This window comes from Falco naumanni, chromosome 8 (genome assembly GCF_017639655.2).
Source record: "Falco naumanni isolate bFalNau1 chromosome 8, bFalNau1.pat, whole genome shotgun sequence".
NCBI classification, from domain to species: Eukaryota; Metazoa; Chordata; class Aves; order Falconiformes; family Falconidae; genus Falco; species Falco naumanni.
The window spans coordinates 24855382-24879323 of NC_054061.1; the positions used below are offsets into that span (position 1 = coordinate 24855382).

The 23942-nt window shown below is 42.2% G+C and overlaps 2 protein-coding genes across 13 annotated transcripts in view; one reads left to right on the forward strand and one right to left on the reverse strand.

Moving 5' to 3' along the window:
* The window catches only part of MBD5 (methyl-CpG binding domain protein 5), a 145248-nt gene extending 143782 nt beyond the window's left edge, over positions 1-1466 (reverse strand). For all 9 annotated transcript variants that reach the window (XM_040602749.1, XM_040602748.1, XM_040602744.1 and 6 more), the window contains exon 1: positions 1361-1466. The gene's annotated coding sequence lies outside the window, so the exon portion shown is untranslated. The remainder of the gene's footprint in view (positions 1-1360) is intronic.
* Positions 1398-23164, forward strand: ORC4 (origin recognition complex subunit 4). Of its 4 annotated transcripts, none has more exons than XM_040602760.1 (14): positions 1398-1422; positions 3602-3670; positions 6442-6518; positions 8257-8347; positions 10855-10930; positions 11327-11412; positions 13370-13418; positions 13939-14090; positions 15927-16100; positions 16431-16517; positions 20105-20213; positions 21505-21600; positions 21678-21745; positions 22859-23164. In XM_040602760.1, exons 2-14 carry the CDS (start codon positions 3602-3604, stop codon positions 23045-23047), a joined length of 1323 nt encoding a protein of 440 aa, XP_040458694.1. In that variant the 5' UTR covers positions 1398-1422; the 3' UTR covers positions 23048-23164. The 4 variants fall into 4 exon arrangements, with proteins under 4 accessions (XP_040458694.1, XP_040458691.1, XP_040458692.1 ...); XM_040602757.1 differs by lacking the exon at positions 1398-1422 and adding an exon at positions 2048-2121; XM_040602758.1 differs by lacking the exon at positions 1398-1422 and adding an exon at positions 2533-2672.
* Positions 23165-23942: the final 778 nt, after the last annotated feature.

The following is a 23942-nucleotide window of genomic DNA, read 5'->3' on the forward strand; positions in this document are numbered from 1 at the left end:
ACAAAATTACTGCTTCGCATAAGACATGTATGTACAAATTAGAAATGGGAGACAGCAAAGCTTTCAGGAGAGCTCTTTCTTGTGGGTATCCTTCCAGCGTGAAGCAGAGATGACACACACTCTCTGCTGACCACCATTTAACCGTGATGCCCCACTGAAATACGTACTCATGGCCTACTTCATGGTTCAGCATGCACCATGGTACTTAATAAACTGAGCAGTCAAACTGTCTTTTAAAAATTACAGAGGATGTAATTAAGCTCCAGAAATAAGCAGAGAAAAACAATTTTAATGTAAACATCCTACTTCTGTAGAGGACACTTATTTCAACTCGGCATTAATGCCCAAACTCTTACTTCTGGATTCTTGCAATTCTCTACAAGGTTTCTTCCAGTATTTCCTTGAGTTAGGCATTTAGTTTGCCCCCTTACATTTTAATCTATTTCGGACATTTTGACACGTAACTTTCCTTTTAATCAGTAGAAAAAAACCCACCCGGTCAGATCAGCCTACCAGCGGTACCTGACCTAACAAACCACCAACATCGTTCGGTGTGGATGGAGACATTTGGCCTTGCCACCAGAAGGCCATGGAAAAACAGATCACGACATATGTATTTGAGCAAACCATTGACCAAATATAGCCAGCCACCAACGATGGCCACGGAGTGCTATCCACCGTGCAACACCGATTCCAATCCTGCAAACATCTGACATTCGCCAACAGTCCAGTTCTTGGACTAGCCCTGGAAGTTAGGCTGGCGAGCAGGTCTTTGTACCACCAGGGCCTTAAGGACCGCGGGAGGGGGGATGGGGTGGGGGGTGGTCGCTAAGTCATATAACGGCCTAGAACCGCCGTTCTTCAGACAGCCCAACCGGGGGGGGAGCGGACCCCGAGGGCACCCCAACACCCTGCCGTTATTCCAGCCACCGAAATCCCCGCTGCGGCGAGGAAAACACCACTTTCGGGACAAGCCGGGGCTCCGCACCCACCCCGAACTTTGCTCAGCACCCCGTGCCTCCCGCGACGAGCCGCCCCCGCCGGCATCCCCCCTCCCCGGCCCGTGGCGGCGGGGCGCTGAAGCGGCAACCCCCGGGGCGGCGGGGAGGGGAGCGCGGCCGGGGCCGGAGCATCACCCGCGCCCCGGCGACAACAAAGCTCCGGCAGGACCGAGCGGGGGGAGCCCCCGGCACCGAGAGGGGGCAGAAAGTGACAGGCGGGCGCCCGGCGCCCCCTCCCCGCCGCCCGCGGCCCAGCGCGGCCGAGCGCCGGGCCCCCCCTCCCGCTCCCTCCCTGAGGTAAACAAGCGGGCGGCCCCGCCACCGCCGCTCCCCCCGCCCCGCCGCCGCCCCGCACTCACCTCAGCGGCCCCCCGGCGCCCGGCCGGCCCCGGAGCGGCGCAGGCGGAGACGCACACAAAGGGTAATAAAGGGGGAGGAGGGGAGCGCGGGGGGTGGGGGCTGCCCAACTGCCTGCCGCTCCCCCGCCGAGGTGCCTCCCGCCGGGGCCGCCTCTCGGGTTCGCTCTCCCTCCGCCGACGGCCGCGGAGGGGTGGCGGAGGGGGGGGGGGGAAGGGGGGAAGAAACTCCCCGGGCTCCTCCGGCGGGGCTGGGGGGTGGGGGGGAGAAACTCGGGGCGCCTGGCACCGGCCCCCCGCCCCCGCGCCGATGCCGAGCGGAATTAGCGCCCTGTCCCTTTAACGGTATAAATAACGGGCCCCCCCGCCCCCCCCCCGCGCTCCTCATCATCAGCTGCTGCTGCTGCTCCGGCTGCTGGGGCTCCGGCGCTGCCGGGGAGGAAGAGGGGAGGCAGCCACTGCGCATGCGCCCCGGGGGAGCTCGGGAGGCCGCGGGGGGGGGCAGAGGGAGGGACGTGCCTTCCCACAGGGCCGCGCGCGCCGCGCGCACCCGGAAGGAGATCCGGCTGTGGGGCGGAAGGAAGTGGCGGGGTAAGGCCGGGGCGGAAGTGAGGGGGCGGCTGGGCGAGGAGGAGGAGGAGGAGGAAGAAGGGAGGGAGGGGGAAGGCCGCCGTCACGTGAGGGGGCGGCGCGGGGGCTGCCGGGAGCGCGGCAGCTGGGTGGGGGCGGTGCGAGGGTGGCCGTTGCCGCGGCCGCCGCCTGAGGTGAGGGAGTGGCGGGCGCTGGGCCGGGCGGCCGCTCGCCAGCCCGCCGCCTCCGCCGGGCGCCCCCGGTGACAGGGGGCCGGGAATGCGCCGTCTCCCTTCCCCCCGGCTTCGCGGGTCCGGGGGGCTCGGCCGGCGGGCGGGGTACCGGCGCGCTGCCGTAGGCCGCCGGCTCAGGGCCGCCCCCCGCACCGGGAGGTGCCTGGAGGCCGCATCGCCGCTGCCGCGCGTCTCTCCGGTGTGGCGGGGCGGGGGGAGCGGCGCGTCAGTGCCTGCCCCTGGCGGCGCTCAGGGCCCTCGGCGCGGCCCGGGAAGCGCGGGGGGACGGCTCGGAGTGGCGGCTGCCGGCGGCGCCTCACGGCTGCGGCGCTTCGGGTTGAGCTTCGGAGCCGCGGATAAACGAGAGGAAGGGGCGTGCTCCTCCTCCGGCCGCCTGGCTGCTGTTGTATTCCATTTTCATTAATTAACCGCTTCGGTTCAGCTGCTCCAGCTTCGTGGTTTCGTGCCTTGTACTCCTTTGTATCCGCTTCCGTAGCGACCACGTTGTTTATGTATGTTTTTAGCAGCCGGTCTCGTCCTTTGCATACTAAGCTACCGTTCCGGGAACTGAATGGCACTGGCTTTACAATGGAAGGAGAAAAACTGGGAGAAAAGGGAAAAAGCTGTGCTAAAATAAGCATAAATTGTTGCAGAGCAAGTCTTGGAAGCTTTATGTTAGCACAAAGAAGGAGAATTGTTTTTTACTGATGCTGCTTACTGAGAGAGGCACTGTAGTTACTGTTACAAGCTGCACCAGTATAAACATGGATAGCTAGTTCTTCCTATAGAAAGTTAATTGTAGTGATTTTGAGCAGTCCGGTAGCTTGTTCCAGCTGCTGAAACATGAATACATTGTTTCAAACTATCTTAAACGCAGTTAAAAGGGATAAACTACACTTGGTGGCTGGGCAGAGGCAAGCATGTACAAATGTCACTAGATAGTTCAGCTTTCTTGGAGTAGCAATTTTGTTCTTCACAGTAACTTATCTCAACTGGTAAGTGCACGAGTTGTGCAATTCCTGGTTCTGTGCGAGGTCGGCCTTTGTGTAGCTGTGCTGTCTTAGTTGAACTGGGCATGAGTTACAAATGTCATCGTTGCTGTTAACTTGCTAGAAACACTTGGAAGTCTGTCGTATCAGTTGCATTAGGTACTGTTTGCATTACATGGAAAAACATCGAAAAGCAAATGCTGTTCAGAAGTTTTATGTAAACATGGATTTAATCTAACAAGAAATCAAAAATGCTTTTGATGTTTTGTGTGAGGTGAACTAGTACAGCTATCAGTTAAGAAATAATTTTCATTACAAGTTCTTACACATGAGTAGCTATCTTGTTTGCTATGCTAAATTTAGTTCACTAACATCTGAGTACAGTTTCTGACTAGCGTTATTTGGAAAGCAATGTTACTTGTTATAATCTTTGTATTCTCTTTTTATTTAAGATGAAAACTGCAATGAGTAAACGTAGGTTTAAGGAGAACAGTGAAGCAAACAGAGAATGCATTTCACAGGTTAGTAACATCTCGATTAACAGACTTTTTGAGTTATGAAACTGACATCCATGTTTTGTAGATTTTTTTTTTACTAGACCAGTTAAAAAGGCATGTACAGATACATGTAGTTTCTAGGTTCGTAAATGGTTTTGGTATTTATGTTCTGTATTTCAGCTTCTTACCTGATGTTTGCTTGCTTCAAGCGTTACAGTAATGATCTGCTTTTTGGAGTCTTAGTTAAAATGATTAAAGGTTGTCTTGTGCTTTTAGAGCCATTTGTGGCAACAGATTTGCATAAAACTATTTTTACTATTCAAATTCTTTATCTTCCAGTTTGTAGGGTGAATCGGAATCTAGGCAACTTCTTTTTAACGGCCTAGGTTAGACAGGACAGCAGCTGCCAAATCAGAGTCTTTTTTTTTTTTTTTAAAGCTTTATTTGTCTGTTTTCTCACAGTGGCCACTTCAAAACTGTGGTGCATCTTGTAGTGAATTATCTCTGGTTCAGCGATTTCTTATATTTTAATATAGGAAGACAACCTTTTCACTTGTAAGTGGACAATGCTGACTGTTCAGGTAGATTATTCGTTAAACCAGAAGAAATCTGGAAATTAAATCAGCAAGACTTTAGTAGAAGAAAAAGTAACTGAAAAATCAGCTAGGCAAGTACAGCTCATATTAAAAAAGAATTCTTTTCATAAAGCGGAATTATTAGTGAAATAGATTTCTGTTGCTGAGGAGTAGTTCACAAAGATGCATCCACATGTGTTTATTTTTAAACTAAAACCGCCAAGAGCTGATGGTGATAATTCCATTATAAATTAGATAAGTGTTAGAAGAAGATGTATCTTCAAGATACTGTAAGCGTGTTGGTAATGTACCCCAGGACAGTGACTGGTTGGCTAAAACGGGCATCAGCGAGTAATTGCTAACTGAGAGAAAGGCAAAACATTTGCCATGCAGTATTGCCTTGGTATAGGTTTCCCTGGGATAAAACACTGCACTCTTTCATGATTTTAATTGGATTCAGCAGAAATGAAAAGACACCTCAGTTAAGAGGTGCAGCTGAAGAATCTAGAGAAAAAAACACACGGAGGGGAAGATGAGGTAACTCTGGTTTAGAGAATGGAAAAGGACGTATAGATGCGCATGATAATAATATAGCTAGTTTTCAGGTCAAATGGACATTCACTTAGACTGAAAGACAAGGTGCTTAAATGTGATTTTAAAGTAAAATCATTTCATTTATAGTTTGCAGTTTAATCTGTGTCCTGATTTCAGTTGAGACAGAGTTAATTTTCTTCTTAATAGCTGGCATAGAGCTGTGTTTTGGGTTTGGTGTGAGAGTAATGTTGAAAGCACACTGATGTTTGTAGTTGTTACTAAGAATGTTTATACTCTGTCAAGGACTTTGCAGTTTCTCAGGCCCTGCCAGGGAGAGGGCTGGAGGGGCACAAGAAATTTGGAGGGGTCACACCCAGGACAGCTGACCCGAACTGGCCAAGGCGATATTCCATACCATAGACCATCATGTATCACAGTATATAAAGTTGGGGGGAGTTGGCAGAGGGGAGTGGGGAATTGCTGTTCAGTGACTGGCTAGACATCAGTCAGCAGGTGGCAAGCAATTGTATTGTGCATCCTGTGGTTTGTTGGGGTTTTTTTCTCTTCGAGTTTTATTTGTCTTTTTGTTACCTCCTTTTCCATTCTAACTACTGGTATCAATATTGTATTTGACTATATTTCAATTATTAAACTGTCCTTATCTCAAAGCACAGATTTTACCATTTTTTTTCTGATTCTCCTCCCCATCCCACCAGGGTATGGGGTATGTGAGTGAGCAGCTGTGTGGTACTTTGCTGGCTGGGGTTAAACCATGACACACTGAAATTCTTTGACCATGAGCACTTAAATTGGAAATTTAGCATTATAAAAGGGTGGAATATGGAAGTTATTTTAGGATAGCTTAAATGGCCCATCAGGAGCACTAGTAATATAGAGAGTTCTGCCAATTAGTAAAAATTGAGATTGTCCAGTTTGCGTGCTGCTAGTCAAGTAGTGGGAAGAAACCTGCTATGATGCTGAAGGTTGGTGTTAGGGAATTGAAGATAGAATTTTAAGTGACAGTTCTTAACAGCAGTTAGTGCAGGTGTATATCTAAATATATCCCAAGCAATAAATCCAAATTAATAGTTAAAAATAACTGTATTCACTGTGCAATGTGCAGGAGTTCAGAACTTGATCTAAAAATTAAGCTGGACAGACTTCATTCCATCCTTTGTAAACAAGCTTCTGTTTCATACTACTTCCTGTCCCCCTTCCAAACTTTTAGGACCAGGGTATCTTAACTGAGTCTTGGAGGAAACTGTAAATTTTATACTTTCTAATGTTTGACTGTTGTAGGTAGGCTGTAATGTTGTGAGTGGTGCAAAAAGTGTATTCACTGGGGGTTTTGGGGAATAACTACGTGGGTTATGTCTTGTTTAAGTCAGCTGGTAAATGTTTTCTTACCTGTATTACACAGTAGGTTTAGGACTAAAGACACACACTACTATAATTTAATTGAATTTTCTCTTTTCTGCTACAAAATTGTCTAGTAAACATTCACCCTACTGCAACTTTATCCTTACTTTCAAGACCTCTTCATCACTGATAACAATTAAAATATATATGCTACAGAACACAGAAACATGCATATTTTACTGTTAGTTTATTGCCATAATTACATAATTGGTACATTCTGGTGTTTGGAACACCAAGCATTCTTTCTGTCTTGTGTTATATCCATAGGTGCAAAAAATTCTGCGTGAAAGATTCTGTCACAATTATGGTACTGGGAAACTGTTTGGAGTTGAACACCAGTACAGGTAAGTGAGCAGACTCAAATACAAAGTAATTTCTAATTTAAACCACGGTAGAAAATCTATCAGGTGAAGTCAGAATTTTCTGCTACCTCTGTTTTTCTAAGTTATACAGGCTTAAATAACTTGCACAACACTTCCAAAAGTTGCCTCTGATTTTAAGACTTTTTTATACAACTGCTGCTTGCTGTTTGTCAGGCTCTGAGTTTTGGATGTCTTGTCCTTGTTTCAAATCTGTAATTCCTGAAACATTTTATTTTTGAGCCTGAAAGATACTTCTAGGGCATATTCTAATGCTATGTTAAATGACCTGACCAAGCTAAAAGTTAAATTCTCTTGTTGTGAATCTTAGGTGTTTGCTTCAGGTTTTCTTCTGTTTTAGTAAGCTGTGTTAAAAGTAGATCTTGAACCTTGGTTGCCAGCATCATGTTCCTTGGAAGCAGAGACCCATATTCAAAATAAAACTGCTTCCTTGGGGTGATCCAGATGCTGAGGTTGAAGTTATGAAGAAGGGACCTATTGTGATGATAATGCTATCCTCATACTAATCCTTTTACAGGTGCAGGTCAAATTCTAAAATAACAAATGTGTCTAAAAAACTTGTTCTAAACAGTCAATTTTTCCAAGGGTAGCTTTTTGCAAGTTGAATTGCCTGATGTGAGCATTAGTTTCCTTTTCATTACTAGAAGGAAAACAACATTTCTGTTATTAAAAAAGCGTAGTGAAATGTACGTGCAGAGCTCACATAGGCATGTTTGTTGTTGTGAGAAATTTTCTGTCATACTAGTATTCTACAAAAGAAGCCTCCCCTTTTTCTATTAGAATTCTGAAAAAAACCAGTTTACAAACTGTCTTCTACCTGATATGCCCCTGTTGGTGAATTATACTGGTGAGAAAACACGATTTGCTTCCTGACTCTTTCTTTCCCAAGATGTATCAGGGCTCTTGGCTATAGTTAGCTCTCAGGTAGTGAACAAAAGCATGTACATTTGCTAAAGCTGTTCCATGGTGATTCTTATTAGCCCTTTAGAACCAACTGCATAATGTCGAATATTCTAAGTAAAAAAAAAAAGCTTATTTAAATATATACATTTGTAAGCGTTTGAGAATTGGAAGTGTCAGTAGCTTTTGTAAGTACTTTAAATGTGGTAAGAGGTGATAACCCTATCTGAAGATAATTTATAGTTGTTTGTTCATTCTTCTGGGTGGGAATAGAATATGAACTTGATGTGCAGTATTGCTGCTATCATTTGTAAGCTTTGAATGCCTAAATTTACCATATAATCAGTTTTATGAAGATTGTGAAACTGTATATATTTCACTAGATTATTAATTTTTACTGTCATCAAGGTTTTCCTTCAATGCATTTGCCAGACTTCCTTTTTTTTTAAACTATAGTGGTATCACAGAAAGGAATCTTTTTTTTTTTTTTTTTTTTACCCCCTCAAGAAAGGAATAATTATTGAAGTCTGTCCTTTCATGGTGGAGGACTGCAGAACTTTATGAATTAGTGATAGTCTCGATTTCTGCATGTTTTAATATTTTAAAATATTTTCAAAGATCTGATCACGCAGACTTTTGTACTTTATTGTATTACATTTTGCATGCCTTGAGTGTTGGCTCTGTGAGTGAGTTGAAATGTATCAAGTTTTCTCTTATGTTCTAAAGATTCTTTGCATTTTCCATAGTTTCAGTGAATTTTGTCTGGTTTGAAGCTTGTAACCTATTGCTGTTGTTAACACAGACATCTGCTGGAACTGCTGAAACGAACTGTGATTCATGGAGAAAGTAATTCTGCCCTCATTATTGGACCCCGAGGATCCGGAAAGACTGTGGTATATACATGCATTAAAGTTTATACAGGGTCACATGAAGCGTGAGGTAGATAACCTCACTGAAGTCCTGGGAGCTAAATTATCATCTCTGCCTGTTTTATAAATAATTTCAAAACATTCTAGGACTTCTTGTGAGCTAATTCTGTTGAATGACAATATAGAGAAATTGATCTCCTAACACTCTTCTAAAATTTGTCCAGTGCTGAGTTCCTAGTGGTTTTCTAAAATAGAATAGCTTCATGTGCGGCTGACAAAAACATGTACCTGTCCATCCTCACAATGACTTGCAGAATAATGCATGGTTTTGGAATTCTTTTGTGTGTCTTCACCAGGTTTCATGACATGTTACAGGTACCCAGAACATGTGAAATGGAAATAATTTTATCAGAACAAGTTGCTTTTTTCATTCAGTGATGTGACTACATCGTAGGTTCTGGTTTCTTTTGGCATTTCTCCTATTACAGTTCTGAAATTACTCTTGCCACAGAGGAGCTCATCTTTGCAGTTAAACCCATGTTTTCCTTACTCCTGAAAAGTTAACCTGCTACTGCTTTTGGGCTTCCACTGTAAAAATGACTGAAAAAGCATCCAAAACCTAAAAGGAGTAGACTAAGGGGTGGATTTCTACATAGCTGTTTGCAGGTAGAGAATGTAAGCTATCTTAATCCTGTTTTAAACATGTTGGAGAATATTGTTACCTAAATTCCTAGGAGGTAGACTGTTGTGTGGTAGTTCTAGCTTACAAGTGTAGGTTTTTTATTTTAAAGGAGCTTTTTTAGCTGAGTCATGTGAAGGAATGACATCTAACTTAAGTGTTAATACCTTATATTATGCAATAATAATACCTTAATATTATGCAAACACTTAAGTCTTTTATGTTTATGTGAGTATATAGAGTGTTAAATAGGTTGGCTGTTAATGCAAAATGTATTCAAGATTGATAAATTAAAAAAAAATTCGCAAGTCTTCCCAAATGCTAAAGCAAGTGGCCTTCAAGCTTTTAAATGCAGTTCAATAGAAATAAATTAATAGATGGGAAACACATCTGTGATACAGCTGACACTGATCATTCTGCCAATTTGTTGACAGCTTTCTTGTTTTGCACTTCAAAACCAGTCAGTTTTGTTACCTTCTTTTGTTAACTGTGACACTTCAAAAGAAGGGTCACTGCCAAAATCCTGTGCGAGTGGTGGTGGGGAAGGAGTTGATAAACCAATGGCAGATGAGGATTTCTCCACCTGTCTACTTCATGCTAGTCTTGAACTGGAATTTATTTTTTCCTTCGTTAGGTTTACAGATTTGTAAGTAAGCAACAAGCACTCTCATACTGCAGAAAAAATTTTTTTTTAGATTTTCTTGTATTTGCAATGTAGACTTTAAAGATACAATTGAGACTGTTGGATAAGGGGCTAGCCAGAATGGATGGCATCTACTTATTGGGCATAAACCTGAGAAACCAAGGGAATAAGCTTTTTTGTTCCAACTAACCATACAGTAAATGTTGGCACCTATAGTAGGAGTCTTAACTGTATCTGCTTCTAAATACAATATCGATGGCAAAGTATAGATGAGCTCTATGCTGTGAGCAAATTGGAATAAATGTGAAAGTTTAAAAAACCCACAACAGAATGATCCCTGAAATAGTACGTGCCCCCGCTCCAATCACCAAACTCAACCTTATTTTTATTACTTATTCCAAACCTTTTTAATAAGGATAGCGAATTTGTCATCCTTCCTGCCAGAATATAAGTAAATAATGTATGCAAAATGAATGATTTTCTTACTTTGTATCAAGTAAAAGATGTTAGTTTTCCAAAAGTACTGCTGGAGACAAGAAAATTGTATGTGTGTGTATATGTATGTATACATACACATGGATGGGAGCTGCAAATGCTCAGCTGAGGAAGCAAAAGCAAAGATGTAGCAAGTGAATGAAAAGCTAACACTTCATCTGCTTAGGTGTATTTTAATACAAGTTCCTTAAGACTTTTACCAAGAACAAGTTCTTGATGGACTGTAAATTTGGGAGCGCTAAGTTTTATAAGAGTAGTTGATGTAATTATGTGCAGTTTAATTTTGTCTCACACTTCCTAACTTAAAGAGGAAAAGAATAAGTAATAGTGTCTTTAAAAATTAAGTAAAGGTTTTTTTGTTCTACAGCATCTAATAAAGCTGAATACTATACTAACTCAAGACAAATTCTCTCACATCTCAGACTCTGAAAGCACTTTTCGATCAAGCCAAAAGCCTGAGACCCCCAAAATGAGTGCTTAAAATACTGTAGTTCTTATATTTCTTTCTCTCCTAATTCAGCAGAATGAACAAATGTAATGGCTACAGTCATGGTAGTGAATGCAAAGTTGTCATTTTAGTCTTGAAAATACTCAAATGCTGTTACCTAATGAATCTGCACATACTGCTTCCTATCAGATAATAGCCACTTGTACATTTTACTGTTAATACATCCATCTTTTTATAAAGAAATAATGTAATTTTTTTTTTCCTAGCTATTAAACCATGCCTTAAAAGAGCTCATGGGAATTAAACAAGTTCAAATTAACCTCTTGGAAGTTCGTCTGAATGGCAAGTAATACAGCATTATTCAAATGTTGTGTTCTGTTCTGTTGCTCTATATTGCATGTACTGAACAAAACAATTTGGTTTCAGTAATTGTAATCTAGCATCAGTTATGGACACGTTTGTCTGTGAGCTCCAAAACACCTTTCTTTGTATCTCTCTATATAAAGAAAACTTTTGTGCTTTTAATGACTTTTCGAAATGTTAAAAATCAGTTGTGACTGAATTGATTGAAGTAACTTATTACTTATGGAAAATTACTAGTCTTACTTTCTGAAAAGGCATAACTTTGTAAGGCTGGAAATGGGGAGAAGCTTCTTGATAAGTTTCTAGTGGCTGTAGACGTGGCCTCCTGGAGCAAAGGAGAACGCCAGTTCTTCATGAAAAATCATGTTCTTTCAGGGCTTCTGCAGACTAATGATAAAGTGGCCCTGAAGGAGATCACCAGACAGTTGCACCTGGAAAATGTGGTTGGGGATAAAGTTTTTGTAAGTATCAACTTTATTACACTCTTTGCTTATCTCCCTCACAAATCCTTGCCTAGAAAACTAGCTTTATGGAATGGAGCTTGTTGAGACTGAATGGACTTTGAGAGTTTATTAGCAACATTGTGATGGGCTGGCGCAGTCTTTTCAAAGCTTTCTCTTTGAAAATATTTAATGATTGATGGCAGTCGTGAACCGTGGCAGCATTTACTTGTGAAGACCCTAGTTTACAAACACTTCAAGTGTTTGCAGAGGGGTAGAGTATTTTGGAAGCATCGGCTTTAACGTTTCAAGACAAAGAGTAAGCAAGTTAACCAGCCAAAAAGCAGTATCTTCAGTATATTTGCAACCTCTTCTAGTTCATAGGGAAATCTGTTCGGGCTTCCTAGAGCTGTCATTTTGCATAGCATTTCTGTTAAAAAATTTGCTTCTACTACCTTTTCCCAAAGATAAAAAACTCATTTACATTAGTACTGAAGTCAGTAATAAAGAGAATAACTGAAGTGCCTCAGATTAAATTTCACTCATCTGAGTATGAAATAACATGGACCAGCGATCTGAGCCATCCTGGTTGTTGCCTGTTACTCCATGAGTGTTGTTGAGAGACCACGTTCTGGTATGGCAGAAGGTCCTTCTGAGCAGCATCTCCTCCTTTGCTCCCAGGTAGGGCCTTTGAGATTGGCAGAGTTTACATAGTAATGAGTCAGGTGTAACACCAATCCAGGTGGCTAAAGCAGAATTATGAGAGGGGATGCAGGAAGGTGAAATCGCAATAGGTGAAGTTTATTTTCATTGCATTTGGAAAGCTGAAGAGATGAGATGTTACTACTTCAGTTATGAGAAACCAGAGAACCAGGCTAGAGGCAGTGTAGAATACAAGATGAAGCATAGATTATAGTTATTAGGCTTTATTATTTTCTGGAAATGCTTGCTTCTTAGGCTGTGATTTGGTTTCTTACTTAGTACAAATTATTTTAGAGACAGAGAATGGAAAACCCTTTCTGGTGGTGAGCTAAATTTTTCCCAAATACAGCTGCAGTAATAAGAGGAAATTGCAAGTACTCAACTTCAGGATAGCCATATGAATGAGTTGTCTCTTCAACAGAGTACTAGAACAACCTTTCAAAGCCCACAGTTCCACTACCAAAAATGCTGGAGGCATAGCTGGACTAAAATATGCTTAACTCCCCTATAATTTTCCCCAGTAAGTTATTGTGGAATATATAGTACTACTATAAACTCTGAGCCATCTAATCCCTTTGGTTGCACAGGGGCATGGATACAGTGATTTTCAGGACTGTCCTTACTTCTCTCTGTAGAAACTTTTCCTTTCTTAGCTTCTGCAACTTACATTTAGGGAGTAAATTGGCTTTTCTGCCTTCTCATAGGGCTTGTGGTCTTCAATTAGTTACTTCTCCTCATGCAACTTGTATGCTTGAGAGTGTGTAAATGTGTGTGTAACTGAAGTAGGATAGTCATAGCAACTCAGTGTTTTCTGTCAAGAATGTTTGATGCTTTCATTGATCTAATAAGATTGCAAATTAAAAAAAGCCCTGCAAAGTGATCATTCTCAGTGGAACACGTTAGGTGGCACTTTTTGCATGTGTGTAGATGGAAAATGAGTATGCAATAGCTATTTATGGAAGGATAAAGCTACTTGTAAATTTACCTTACTCTAGACATTCTTCTGATCACTAAATGCAGGTCTGAGGCAATTAGTTGGGGGTTTTTGGACTGTGGATCAATGTGGAGATGACTATCAGTCGTCTTGTCCTGAAGAGGTTAGGATTATACAATGTAAAGTAACATTATGAATTTTCAAATTGTGCTGCTTTTGAAAAGGTTTTAGAAGGAGATGGCCTTCATTACATGTCTGAACTTGATGTAGTTACACAATTGTGAGAATGACATTGAAAATCTATTGTGAAACTTTTTTTTTTCTTTTTTCCCCTCTGTATAGGGCAGTTTTGCTGAAAATCTTGCATTCCTTCTTGAAGCTTTAAGGAAAGGTAAACATTAGTAGCCCCTGTTCTGAAACTGTGTGTGTGTTTGTCACTTGGCTAGAGAGGTTAGCATATACATGTTTTTCCATCTACTCCTACAAGTGGTATGAAGAAATCTAGTCCAAGAATGTGTCATGGTTACAAAATAATGTAAAAAACAGGTAATTCTGAACAAACATATACCTAACATAGTTGATGCCGTAAAGGCTTGTGTGTGTTGGTCAGCTATGAAGGATGGATTCTTTTATCCAGATGGACGCTATTAAAAATAGTAGTTTTTCCTTAAAAAAATACCATAAAGTCTGTCTTCCCTTGCAACCAGAAATGGCGCTCAGTAGAATACTACAAAACCTTACCAATTGTTCAGTGTATTTTTCTTTTTACTGTTGTAGCAGTACATAGTGAAAGGAGGGCTTAGTGAAAAGCTGAAAGAAAACATGTGAATTGTTAAACCACAATTTGTGAAAGCTGTACAGGTGGAAGTCTGATGAAATGACCATGCTAACTTTTAAAATTGCTGTCTCAGGAGATCGAACTAGCAGTTGTCCGGTCCTGTTTATACTGGATGAATTTGACTTGTTTGTTCATCACAAGGGTCAGACGCTGCTCTATAACCTCTTTGATGTATCCCAGTCAGCACAGACTCCATTAACAGTTATTGGACTGACATGTAGACAGGTAAGAAATTACATTTGCTCATGCAACATTTTTAGCTGTTTTAAAGAGACTTTTGTCTTAGTTGGAATGTTTTCTCCTCTCTTGGAACTTTACTTAATTTTCTAAGACACTTCTCTCAATTATCCATTTTTCTGACTTTTGAATTAGGAAGAGTTGGGGGGGGATAGGGGGGAGTGAAAAAAATCCCACAAGTATTTGTGCTGAGAGCAAACTTGGATGACAAAAAACCTTCAAAGCTTTCAGTTTTACTGCTAGAAGAAAGCAAGTTTGCATTTCTAAGGAAACACAAGGTTGTTGTCCTGTATGACCGCAGAAAAGCCATATTTATCCATGTGGCTGGTGTATATTATACTGTCCTTCGCTCCTTGGAGAGGCTGCTGTGCATTTCAGTTCCTCGGTCAGCAGTTGGCAAGAGCAGACTTGTATTAACCTACAGTGTTCTGTAGGTGAGCAATGTGTTTTTTAAGCAAACACTTCGGTAGGGTGCCTTTACTGTAGTATTAGTGTGTTCAGAATGGGTTTAGGATCAGTGTTACACTTGCTGTGAGTTTTACAATGACATTATAGGGAACTGTGGACAGATTATGCATATACTGTGAAATAATTACTTAGTAATGCTACAGAACCTGATACTTCATAAAAATTACACTTTTTCTCAATAAACTGGATTAGTTGTGAAGATTGCCAGGTTATGACAAGAAGTAGTATTAAAATCTTTAATGGCAGCCTGGATCTGGGGTTGATTTGGTTTAGGTGATATTTAGCTGAGCAAATTTCTGGTAGTTAATAGAATAGTTAATAGTTGATTTAGTAAAATACAATCTTTTCTTTTGCTCCATTACTGTCCTGAGTCTGGTATCCTCATCACCTATTTTTTAGAACCCCATATTCTGCTTTTGAATGTAATTAAGGTATAGTCTTCAGAGGCTGTACCATGGCTGTGGTGGTAGCTGTTGCTTCCAAGTTGGTCGGCTGGTGATTGTGTTGTTTTTTTTTTTTTAAATTGCTGGTTCGTGTTGCATGTGACTTGTAAATCGAAAGCAGTCTTCGTTTTTTTTCACCGTTGGCTCTCTTTTTGGTGAGGAATTTCAGTATTCTTCATGCCTTCTTTTAGTGCAAGTAAAACCACCAAAACCAACACACAACAAATGTTTAAAACCAAAAAAGCACCCCCCCAAACTCCTAGAAAATAGGAGGAATAATCATTCTGTCCCAGTAGGAGGTAGGGGGATAGTATTGTGTTTCTCTAAATGGATGAATCCCACAGCTTGTTTGTGATGCCAGTCTATTGCTATGTGTTCCGAGAAAAGTAAGTTTTTACTCCATTATCTTCAACCAACAACTTGATGGCAGACTTGCTTAGTTCTGTGTAACAATCTTAGAAGATAAATATTGGCTCTTAAGTTGTGGGGGTTTTTTAAGCTCGATTCTTTCAGTCTGACAAAAAGCATGTGAACTGACAGCTGCCAACCTACGTATCTACTGAATAGACAACTTGTCTAGAGCCAGGATCGGCTGAAACATCTTGATTGCAGACTTAAGTAACCGAAATATTTACATAATCTATGGAGAAAATTTGCTGGGTATCCTAGCAACTAATTATCCTGTATGATGTAGTGCATCACGTGATTTGGGTAAATGGCTAGTTGTTAGGCGTTTCAAGGCATGTCAATTATAATAATTAACAAAGGTCTTGTTAGAACATTTTAAGCCTGAGAATTTAATAATTCTTTTTTTAAACACAATTTACTTTGTTATTTTCTCTTGTAGTTTTTAATGTAGCAAAGAATGCACTAAGTAAATTTGCTTTTTTTAATTTTACTTTTTTTTAACAAGGATATCCTGGAGCTCTTAGAGAAGAGAGTAAAATCAAGGTTCTCTCACCGACAGATATATTTGATGAATTCCTTTGATTTTAAACAATACATTAGAATATTCAAGGAACAGCTTTCTCTTCCTGCTCAATTCCCTGATGAGTCTTTTGCACAAAAATGGAATCAAAATGTTCAGGTATTTAAAGATCTTTATACTTGGTTTTAGTAAAACTTCTAAAGTAAGACCAGTTCATAAGTGTAAAGGCTTTACCCAAGATTAGTATTTCCTTTCACTATTTAAATTTGGTAGGGGATAAATCAAATTGTGATAGAGAATCTTTGCTTACTGAAGACTGGAGGTGAAGTGTCACAAAACAGTCCAGAAAGTTAGGGTAAGTTGAAAAGAATGGTATTGTCAAGCGTAAGCTGAGCTCTTTCTGGAAGTTAGCTAACTGGTCGCTTTTCAGGTGAGAGTGAAATGGATTTGCTGAGATGATGAAAATATTTTTTATTATTTTTTTTTTAGCACCTCTCAGGGGATAGAACTGTGCAGGACACGCTGCAGAACCTTTTTCACCACACTAAAGATCTGCGCTCCCTTCATTTGCTGTTGGTATGTATTTGAATAGGTATATATAATATCTTCTTGATTTACAACAATCAGTAAACACCACTTGTGTTTTCCAGGCCAGGTATCTGAGCTTTATTTGAAACATCTTTTTATTTAGCAGGCTTTTGACAGTACTGGTTTCTTGCACGCTTTATCAGTCCATGCTTTATTTATGAAATTAAGTAGTTCTAATTTCTGCAGTAGTTACATTGTGAGGGTGTACAGTTTTATTAAAATTGTGGTGGGGTTTTTGTATTTAAAATAACTTTTGCCAAGTCTTTCCATTATAAAGCAAAACTGTAAGTGAAATACTTTCACAATATTTTTTTACTTTTCTGAGATTCTTTTTCGTTGCTGGTGAATCCTGAAAACTCCTTGTTCTGAAACCTACTTTTTCTACCTTTAAGTCTGTTGTTACAGCCAAATGTTCCTCTGTTCTTCCTCTTTCACTAAACACGTTACTGTACTACACCTGCATCTCTTCATCAATGTCTGTCTGCTTCAAAGCTCAGTAGATGTTGGTGCTGGTTTTTTACTATGGTCTTTTACTGTATTCTTGCATCACCTTAGGTTCCATGTTGCCCTCCTCCTGACACCCTTAGGGTTTGTCTGTGTTCCTCTCGGGCTTCTTGAGCTACTCTTGAATAACTCTCTGGGTAGGTATTAAAAGCACATCGTGCTGCAAGAGCTAAAATATTTGTTGTTGTCAGCCTTCTTTCCACATCTCCTTCTTCCTAAAACGTTGCTCTTGCTATGATGCTCCTGAGCACAGATTGCTTGTATTTATGAAGCAGTCGCTCCAGGATACCTCTTCAGTAAGAGCATTCCCACAGATCTACAGTCTTGTTCTTCACAAAGAGGAAATGCTTTTGGGTTTTTTTTATCACTTCCAATTTCTTCTTCTGCAGAGTATCAGATAAAATCACTTTGAGCTGTATGGTTGGGCGCCACTTTGTTTTCCAGAGCTGGTTTCAAATACGGAGCAATTCAGGTAGCCCAGATGCTGCCCTGAATTCGTCCGTTACCGTATTGCTAGGCCAGGAAATGTGATCTTAATCTCTTAAATCTTGAGGTGCTGGAAGCTTGAGGCTACTAATCTCTGCAGAGTGACCACGTCATCTGGCATCAAGGGCCCGGGGAGGCCTTCAGAATTTTACTCTGTAGCTTCAACCTTTCTTGTTTATCTTAGGGGAGAGGAGGAGGGCCTCCTCGCTGTGTGGAGAAAAATTAGACTTCTGTCTTCCTGTTAACTTTGAGGGAAGACTTCGGTGTTCCTAAGTAGGTGGTAATGCTGACAGTGAACTTCCTGCTATCATGATAAATGAGCTGAAACTTCATGCGTGGTCAGGCTTTCTTGGAGGGTGTCTTTTTTTTTTTTTGTTAAATCTGTTAAAAAAACTAGTTAATACGAATTCAATAACATTCATTCCAGAAGTAACACTTATTTAAACATCTTAAAATATCTATGTGCTTCTGTCAGTGCGAAAAGCCCACTAAATGGACCTGCTTATCTTGTGTTGTGCCAGTATTCAGATTTTAACCTTCAGCTCTGTGGTGGGCTGTTGTTGGACTCCCTGCTGCTGACAGCTTTTCTGAGCACTGGGTTTATAGCCGCTCTAAAAACTAGATCATAAACTTCCTGCTCTAGTTCTGAAACAGAGCGTGATCAGTCCTTTTTTTTTTTTTTTTTTTTTTTTCTTTCTTTCTTTTGGTAGTTCTCTGTTTGCTTGAGTTATGAGATTGCAGATATTTCTAGTTTAGGGGCACCCAATTCTGGCTGGCTGGAGTGAATGCCGGAGAAGGAGCCCATGGCTATCTGAATAGCCTCCCTTCAAGCTCCAAGGTGTGTCAGAATTGAGGCTGAAGTTCCTGATTGCTTTCTTCAGCATGTTCTGATTTTTTTCCTTTACAAAGGGGCAGTTTCACCCTGAAGTCATCTTGCTCATGAAAGTATCTAATGCAGATTCTAGTGCTTCTCTAAGTCTTTTGTATTAGCTAAAGTGTGGCTTAACCACCCCACAGGATGAATTTTTCTTTAGTTTTGAAAATGTGGAAGTGTCTGCCATTTGAGCTGGTGAGAAAAGCTTCATGATGGGCAGTGTGGTGGTGGTAATTGGTGCTACTCTTGCTAATTACCTGCTTTTTGATAGCAAAGACTTGTTTGCAATGACCAACTATTTTAAATTACATGTAGCGCTCCCCATTGCTTTGCCTTGTCAGATGAACACAATTTTCCATGGAAACCTACTACCTGTTTCATCTTGCGGTACCCTACGTGGTATTAGGCAAAACCTTGATCCTTGGAAAGCTTGGAAGAATTGAACAAGTTGAGTTTTAGCAAAGTAATTTTTTACCTGAGTAGAAATAGGTAGCTCATAACTGAGCTGGTAAAATAGTTTTGCTTTTGGTAAATGCTGTTTCCCTGTGGTTTCTCTCCTGTGGGTGACTTCATGTGGTCTGCTGCTTGTCTGTCTGTGAACCTGGCAAACCAGAAGATACTCAGTGCTCCAGGCTGTTTGGTGTAGTTACCTGTTACAAATTTCACTAGCCCTGAAGCAGAGGGGGCAGTGATGTACAAGAGATTCTGCTGTGTTTCCTGCATTTCATTTGACAGGTCTGTTAGGACTTGGGGCTGTCATTTCTTTACCCTCCCCTTCTTCCCCGTCTGATTTCCCTTTAAGCTTTATAGTATAAAACCCCATTCCATACCTTTGGAAGTCTGGATGATTGTGCAGGTTTTGGGGGCTGTTACACCTATAAGGATGGAAATGTGACTGGAAAAGACTGGTGGTAGATAACATTGGGTGTTCTTGGTGAAATACCTCAACTAAATGGACGAAATGAACAGTTTTTCATCACACAGACCTGCAAAGTGAGGAGGTAGTTGCTAAAAGCCATTTTTTCTGTTGACAAATATTAAACTACACAGTATTTACGATGCAGATAGTTAAAGCCCTAAAGAACTAGTGAAGATCGTTGCGGTGTGCCTGCTGCTCTGCAAAGGCTTGTGGATAAGCAGTAGCTTTGGAGGAGCAGTGGCGGAAGAGGTCAGTTAACTATATATTCAGGAACTTGCATTTGTTCAAAATACACTTTCTGTGACAGGTAATGGAAGACTGTTAAAGATTCAAATTGCAGCTCTGTGAGTGTAGCAAACGTTCTGCAGGGGTAACTAGTGTCTTGTCAGCTGGGGATGCCTTCCGACACTTCCTTAGCACTGTCAGTGACATGAGTGCGCTGTAGCTTTGTGGACAAAGGTACGTTTAAAATAGTTGTAAGTCATCCTTACAGCAATCACTGGAGTATGCTAATCCATTGAAATTAATATAAACAAGTTAATGAGTGTTTAGCTCCTGTAGTGAGGGGCTTTAAAGTTTTAAGCCTGGCAAACCTTCCTGGCAAAATGTAGTTTTAGCTACCAGCTATTTACAAGGTTTTCAGTGAGCCTGCTTCTGTGTGTAGGGTTTATTCATTAATGTTTCCAGCAGGTGACTTGAGGGGAAATCTGTTCTTCTGAGTTCCATCTCCAAGTGGAAAGTATGTCTGCTAATTAGTAATTAAATGAAAAATGTCTTCTGCTTTATTTTTAGATGCTTGCTGTGAGTAACATTACTGTGCATCACCCACTTATCACTGCATCAGATCTTCACGAAGCAAGCAGGCAGTATAGAATGGACTCAAAAGCAAATATCATACATGGTAAAGCTCAACTTTTCCTCCCCAGATGTATGTTAGGAGTAAGGAACGCGTCGAGTCCCTCCCTGCAATTCCCCTGGTTTAAGAGCTGCTGTGTAGGGCAGTGTCCCCCGTTGGTATGAGCTGCACGTGGACTGTCTCTGCCCGTGGAGTCTGCTCTTGCCTAATTTGTGTTCATACACACATGAGGAGATAACATTGCCGAGTAAGCCAGAAACCGAGTTACAGAAGAGCTGATGTAAATCCTGCTACGCAGGGAGCTTGGGCAGTGCGCTGCTATGGCGCAGGCTCACAGCTGTCGGCACCAGACGGCCTGCCTAGGGCTTCAGTGCCAGCCAGAGAAAGCAGCGGCAGCCTGGGCAAAGGAGCCAGTCTAGGCGGCGTTTCTGTGCTGTGGTGGAGGAAGGGAAGGCGCGGGCCTGATCCTGCCAGTGCTGGGAGCTGAAGGATTCCTAAGGTGCTTTGGATGGGAGCTGTTGCAGCAGTCTGTGTTTGGTTTTGTACAAAAACTTAAGTGAACTCCAGCAGCCCGCAGACACCTGCATTTAACTGAGCTGCTGCGAACGTGATAGCAGCTCCTCTGCTGTGTCACTGTGTGCTGCTGCTGCTGCCGCCCTCGTGCGGGCTGGGCACCCTCCCTTTCTGAGCCTAGGCAGGTGGGGCGTGCTGAGCACTATGCTCAAGTTTTCTCCGATAAGCATTTTGGAACCTGTGCAAACAGCCAGAAGAAACAAACATCTCCTGGTGATGAGACTAAGGTTAAGTATAGCTACGGAGGGAATTGCTTCCCTCGTCAGGAAACATTAACCTATCCCATTACTTCTTTATGGCTCCCAGATTTTACAGGCTTGGGTTTAGCTTCAGCCCTGTGATTCTCAAAGTCTGCTTAGTACTGGGGAGCTAATCTGCTATGTCACTTCTTTAGCTTTGAATAGCAAATAACCTCTTCAAAATCTCATTTGATGCCATGCTGTGCAGTAGCAGGGAGGTCGTCTTGGTGCTGCTAAAAATTCTGTGTCATGCCATACAATCTGCAATGATGGCTTTTATTAAATAACTGTCTTTTTGATGGAAGCAGACTGTTTCTTAGCGTTGTTGCTTCAATGGTCTGAAAAACAAGTATTCTCTTACCTAGCCTCTCAAATTCTGGAATTTTTTTACTTTATGACAATGCATAACACAAATAGGTGAGGCCTACAGCATATAAAAATAGAGTTATAAAAATAGTATGGGAACTGCTTGTGTTTCTGATATGCTTAAGAGAAATATTTAGAGCTCTTGTCTTTCCCTCTAGGTTTGTCTGTCCTGGAAGTCTGCCTAATTATAGCTATGAAACACTTAAATGATATTTATGAAGGAGAGCCATTTAACTTCCAGATGGTTTACAACGGTAAGAAAAATGCATGGCTTTACAAATACTAAATCATTTACTTTTCCCTAACTTTTTTTTTTCTATTACTGATGCAGAATTCCAGAAGTTCATACAAAGGAAGGCACATGGTATGTACAACTTCGAAAAGCCAGTTGTCATGAAGGTAAGCCTGAATCGTCATTTCTTTTAATTGTAAGGGTTTAGATATTGGGTTTTTTTCAGCACACGGATTTGAGTAGTCAAATGTAGCCCTAGAACTGAGACAAGGGGCTTCAGGGTGGTGTGTTTGGGTAGTGCCTGGCCCCTGGCACTGCTGCTGGCCTCCCACGCCCTGCTACTGTTCCTGGGGTGAGGAGCTCCAGGCTGTGCTGTTCTGGTAAATAGTTACACTTGAGAGTTTAGTACCAGCGTGAAGACCAGCAAGTGTGAGCTTAACTGATTTAAGACTGGGGTTCAGCAAGAACGTATCAGAAAAGCTTCCAGAGGAGGAATTTGTGTATGTGTGTAGGTATCTTCAGCTTGCTCGTTCACTCCTGATGTTTAGAAGTGATGCCTCCAAAATGTAATCTTACCGCATCAAAAATTGCTTTTCTCAATCCAGTCCCAGTAGATCCGACCGGTATGTGGAATGAATTTGTAGCCTAATATGTCTGGTTTTGCCTCTCTCAACTACAGTCTGGAGTGCAAATTGAAAATAAGATTTTGGTTACAAACCTGATGCTTCTGGGCTGTTGGGCTGTTGCTCAGCGAGTGTCACTGCCAGGCTCTGTTTGGGGATGGGGTCCTGGGGCGTGATCCTGCTGCAGCGTAGCTGTTGTGCATCTGGTCGTGCAGGTGCTGCAGCTTCTGCTCATGAATGTAACCCAGGGACCAGCAGCTGGGGGTCAAAGCTTGCTTCCAGTCTTGCAGCTTTTAAGCTTGCAGTGGTTGTTTTTCATCTGACATTATTCGGTTACAATTAAACTAGGAATTCTGCAGTGCTGCCTGCACACTTGCAGTAGACTATACCACTTAGTTTCCCCGAATACTGGAGCCGTTCCTGGTCAGTGACATGTACACCAGGTTCAAATACCTTTTCTTTAGGAGGAAAAGTGAATTCTGCTTCAGGTCGCACAGTTGGTGCACTTGGCTGTCTGTGCAAAAGGATGTGAGGTAAAATAGAGCTGGCCCTGAATGCCTGTCTGGGATCGCACGTCATGGGCATCATGAGCAGCACAGCCTGAATGATGTTACCTTCCATTTCCTCATTATTTTTTTTTCTTTCTTTTGTTTTCAGGCATTTGAACACTTACTACGACTGGAATTAGTAAAACCAATAGAAAGAACATCTGTACGTGCTCAGAGAGAGTACATCTTAGTGAAACTGTTTTTGGACAGTAACCAAATCATGGATGCCTTGCAAGTGTATCCAAACTGCCCAACAGATGTGAAACAGTGGGCAGTGTCCTCACTCAGCTGGTTGTGAATGTTCTAGAACTTGAAATACTACTTACTTTCAAAACTTTTGGAGTTTACAGTTAACTTTAGAAGATGTAATGTCTACCCGTAGCAGGGTGTTCAGGTTAATAAATCTTTGGAAGAAGCTTGCTTTGCTGATTGATCTGCGCATTTTGGTTTTCAAGAACTACACTGACATAGATTTCGCTAACTGAAGTGCAGCTCAGCGTTAAGGTTTCCTCTTGTGCGCAGTTTCCACTCTGTAGGCATCGAAGCTCACTGGGTTTCCTGGTCTCCCATCAAGGCTGCTCTAGCTGCTGGCACGGGGGCAGGTGGCCACCAACAGCTGCAGGTCTCTTGCTCCAAGTGTGAAGCGCAGACCCGTCTCTACTGCCGTTCAAAGCTCGTCCTTGGTGTACTTCTCAAATTTGACTTGATGTAGAAAAGTTACTTAAGTAAAGCTTTAATCATAACTGGCTTCAGCAGCAAGCGCTGGTTTTGTGCAAAGCATGTCCCACCTCTGCCGGTCACCCTGTGACAGCACGGCACTAGAGGTGTGACTGTGCTGCCTGGCAGGGCGCGGGGCACGCACTCCTGAACACTGCTGCTGCCGTCGGAGCTGCTGCGGGCTTTGTGAGGCGAGGAACTGGGTTTGCAGCTGTTCTCATGAAGGATCTGTACGACAGGTGTGTAATACCGTGTATGTACTTCCAGGACGGAGTGTCAGAAGTACGTTCATTTCTGGGTGAGTGCCGTCCTTGCAGCGTTGGGCACAGCCTGGTCCCTGGAATAGCTCACAGTGACCCCGCTGACAGGGGCAGCTGATGGGGTGGAGGTGCTGTGCTGGGACCCTCCTGCTGCATTTCCCAAGGAGGGGTGCAGGAGGGTGGTGCCGTTCTCTTCCCTGAGCAGAGCAAGTTGGC